The 1390-nt window shown below is 52.9% G+C and overlaps 1 protein-coding gene across 1 annotated transcript; it reads left to right on the forward strand.

Annotated features, from left to right (window-relative positions):
* The first annotated feature begins 205 nt into the window (after nucleotides 1–205).
* socs4 (suppressor of cytokine signaling 4) lies at nucleotides 206–1390 on the forward strand. Its single transcript, XM_005751418.1, has one exon. The coding sequence runs from the start codon at nucleotides 206–208 to the stop codon at nucleotides 1388–1390; it is 1185 nt and encodes a 394-aa protein (XP_005751475.1).

Consider the following 1390-nt stretch of genomic DNA (forward strand, 5'->3'; position numbering starts at 1 on the left):
GTTAGATAATAGAGCTTTACATTTACATCTCATAGCCCATTAACTTATTCACCCCTATATCATAAGAAACTTTTTTTAGATAAACAAAGACACCTTTTAAATGCTCATACTCATATTCTGGCATATTTCAAACCTAAGACATAGTACAGTTGTCACAGAGTATTCTGTTTTTGCATTCGTCACAGATTGAGAGGTGGAAGCAGGCATGTCAGAGAAGAAGCCCCGGGGCTCAGACACTCGGCCCAAAAGTGGCTTCCGCAGCTGGAGCGCAGACAGTTACATTTGGAAGGGGAAGAAACGCTCCCGGAGCTCTCGCAATGGGTCAAGCCCTGGAGGCATGGAGATGGACGGGACGGAGGAGTTGGGTGTAGGGTCATCATCCTGTTCGAGGAGGCGCAGAGAGAGGAAATGTAGCTGCAGCGCTCTAGGGGACACGCTGACGTCTGGAGATATCGATGTGATGTGTCGGAAGGCCTTGTCACGGCGCTCTCTGCGGCAGAAGTTTCAGGATGCTGTTGGCCAGTGCTTCCCTCTGCGCTCTCACCATCACCACCACCATCACCACCATCATTCATCGGGCTCCTCGCGACCCTTTTCGGTGCTCTTCTGGTCCAAACGCAGGATCCATGTGTCAGAGCTCATGCAGGATAAGTGCCCATTTTCACCAAAGTCTGAACTAGCTCGATGTTGGCACCTTATTAAAAATCATGCTACCCACCCAAGTGCCCTCAAGGACATGGAGGCTCCCCTCAAACCTAGTGTCTCATCCACTACCTCTCCACCACAAACCCCCATCTCGTGGGAGGACATATGCTGCTCCCCTGGGCCTGGATGCACCAGTCTGGAGGACTGGGACCCTTCTTGTGCTCATGGGCATGAAGAAGGTAGGTGTGGACACACGGACTACATCCTGGTTCCAGATCTCCTACAGATCAACAACAACCCATGCTACTGGGGCGTGCTGAATCGCTTTGAGGCAGAGGAGCTGCTGGAGGGCCAGCCCGAGGGCACGTTTCTGCTCCGGGACTCTGCCCAGGACGAATTTCTCTTCTCAGTGAGCTTTCGGCGCTACAGCCGTTCCCTACATGCACGTATTGAACAAAACGGCAAGCGTTTCAGCTTTGATGTGCGTGACCCGTGTATGTACCGTGATCCAAGTGTGACGGGACTGCTCAGGCACTACAGCGACCCAGCCACCTGCCTCTTCTTTGAGCCACTCCTTTCCAGACCTCTGCCAAGGAACTTCCCTTTCTCCCTCCAGCACTTGTGCAGGGCAGTGATCTGCAGCTGCACCACCTACCGAGGCATAGACAGCCTGCCGCTGCCACCTCAGCTCAGGGACTATCTCAGACAATACCATATTAAGTGTGACGCGGCCTGTGCTGTGTGA

Source organism: Pundamilia nyererei, unplaced genomic scaffold, assembly GCF_000239375.1.
Source record: "Pundamilia nyererei isolate P.nyererei 1_Seehausen unplaced genomic scaffold, PunNye1.0 scaffold00310, whole genome shotgun sequence".
NCBI classification, from domain to species: Eukaryota; Metazoa; Chordata; class Actinopteri; order Cichliformes; family Cichlidae; genus Pundamilia; species Pundamilia nyererei.

Excerpts from the sequence above, each read along its gene's own strand:
- socs4 (XM_005751418.1), top strand. The coding sequence starts at position 206 with ATGTCAGAGAAGAAGCCCCGGGGCTCAGACACTCGGCCCAAAAGTGGC.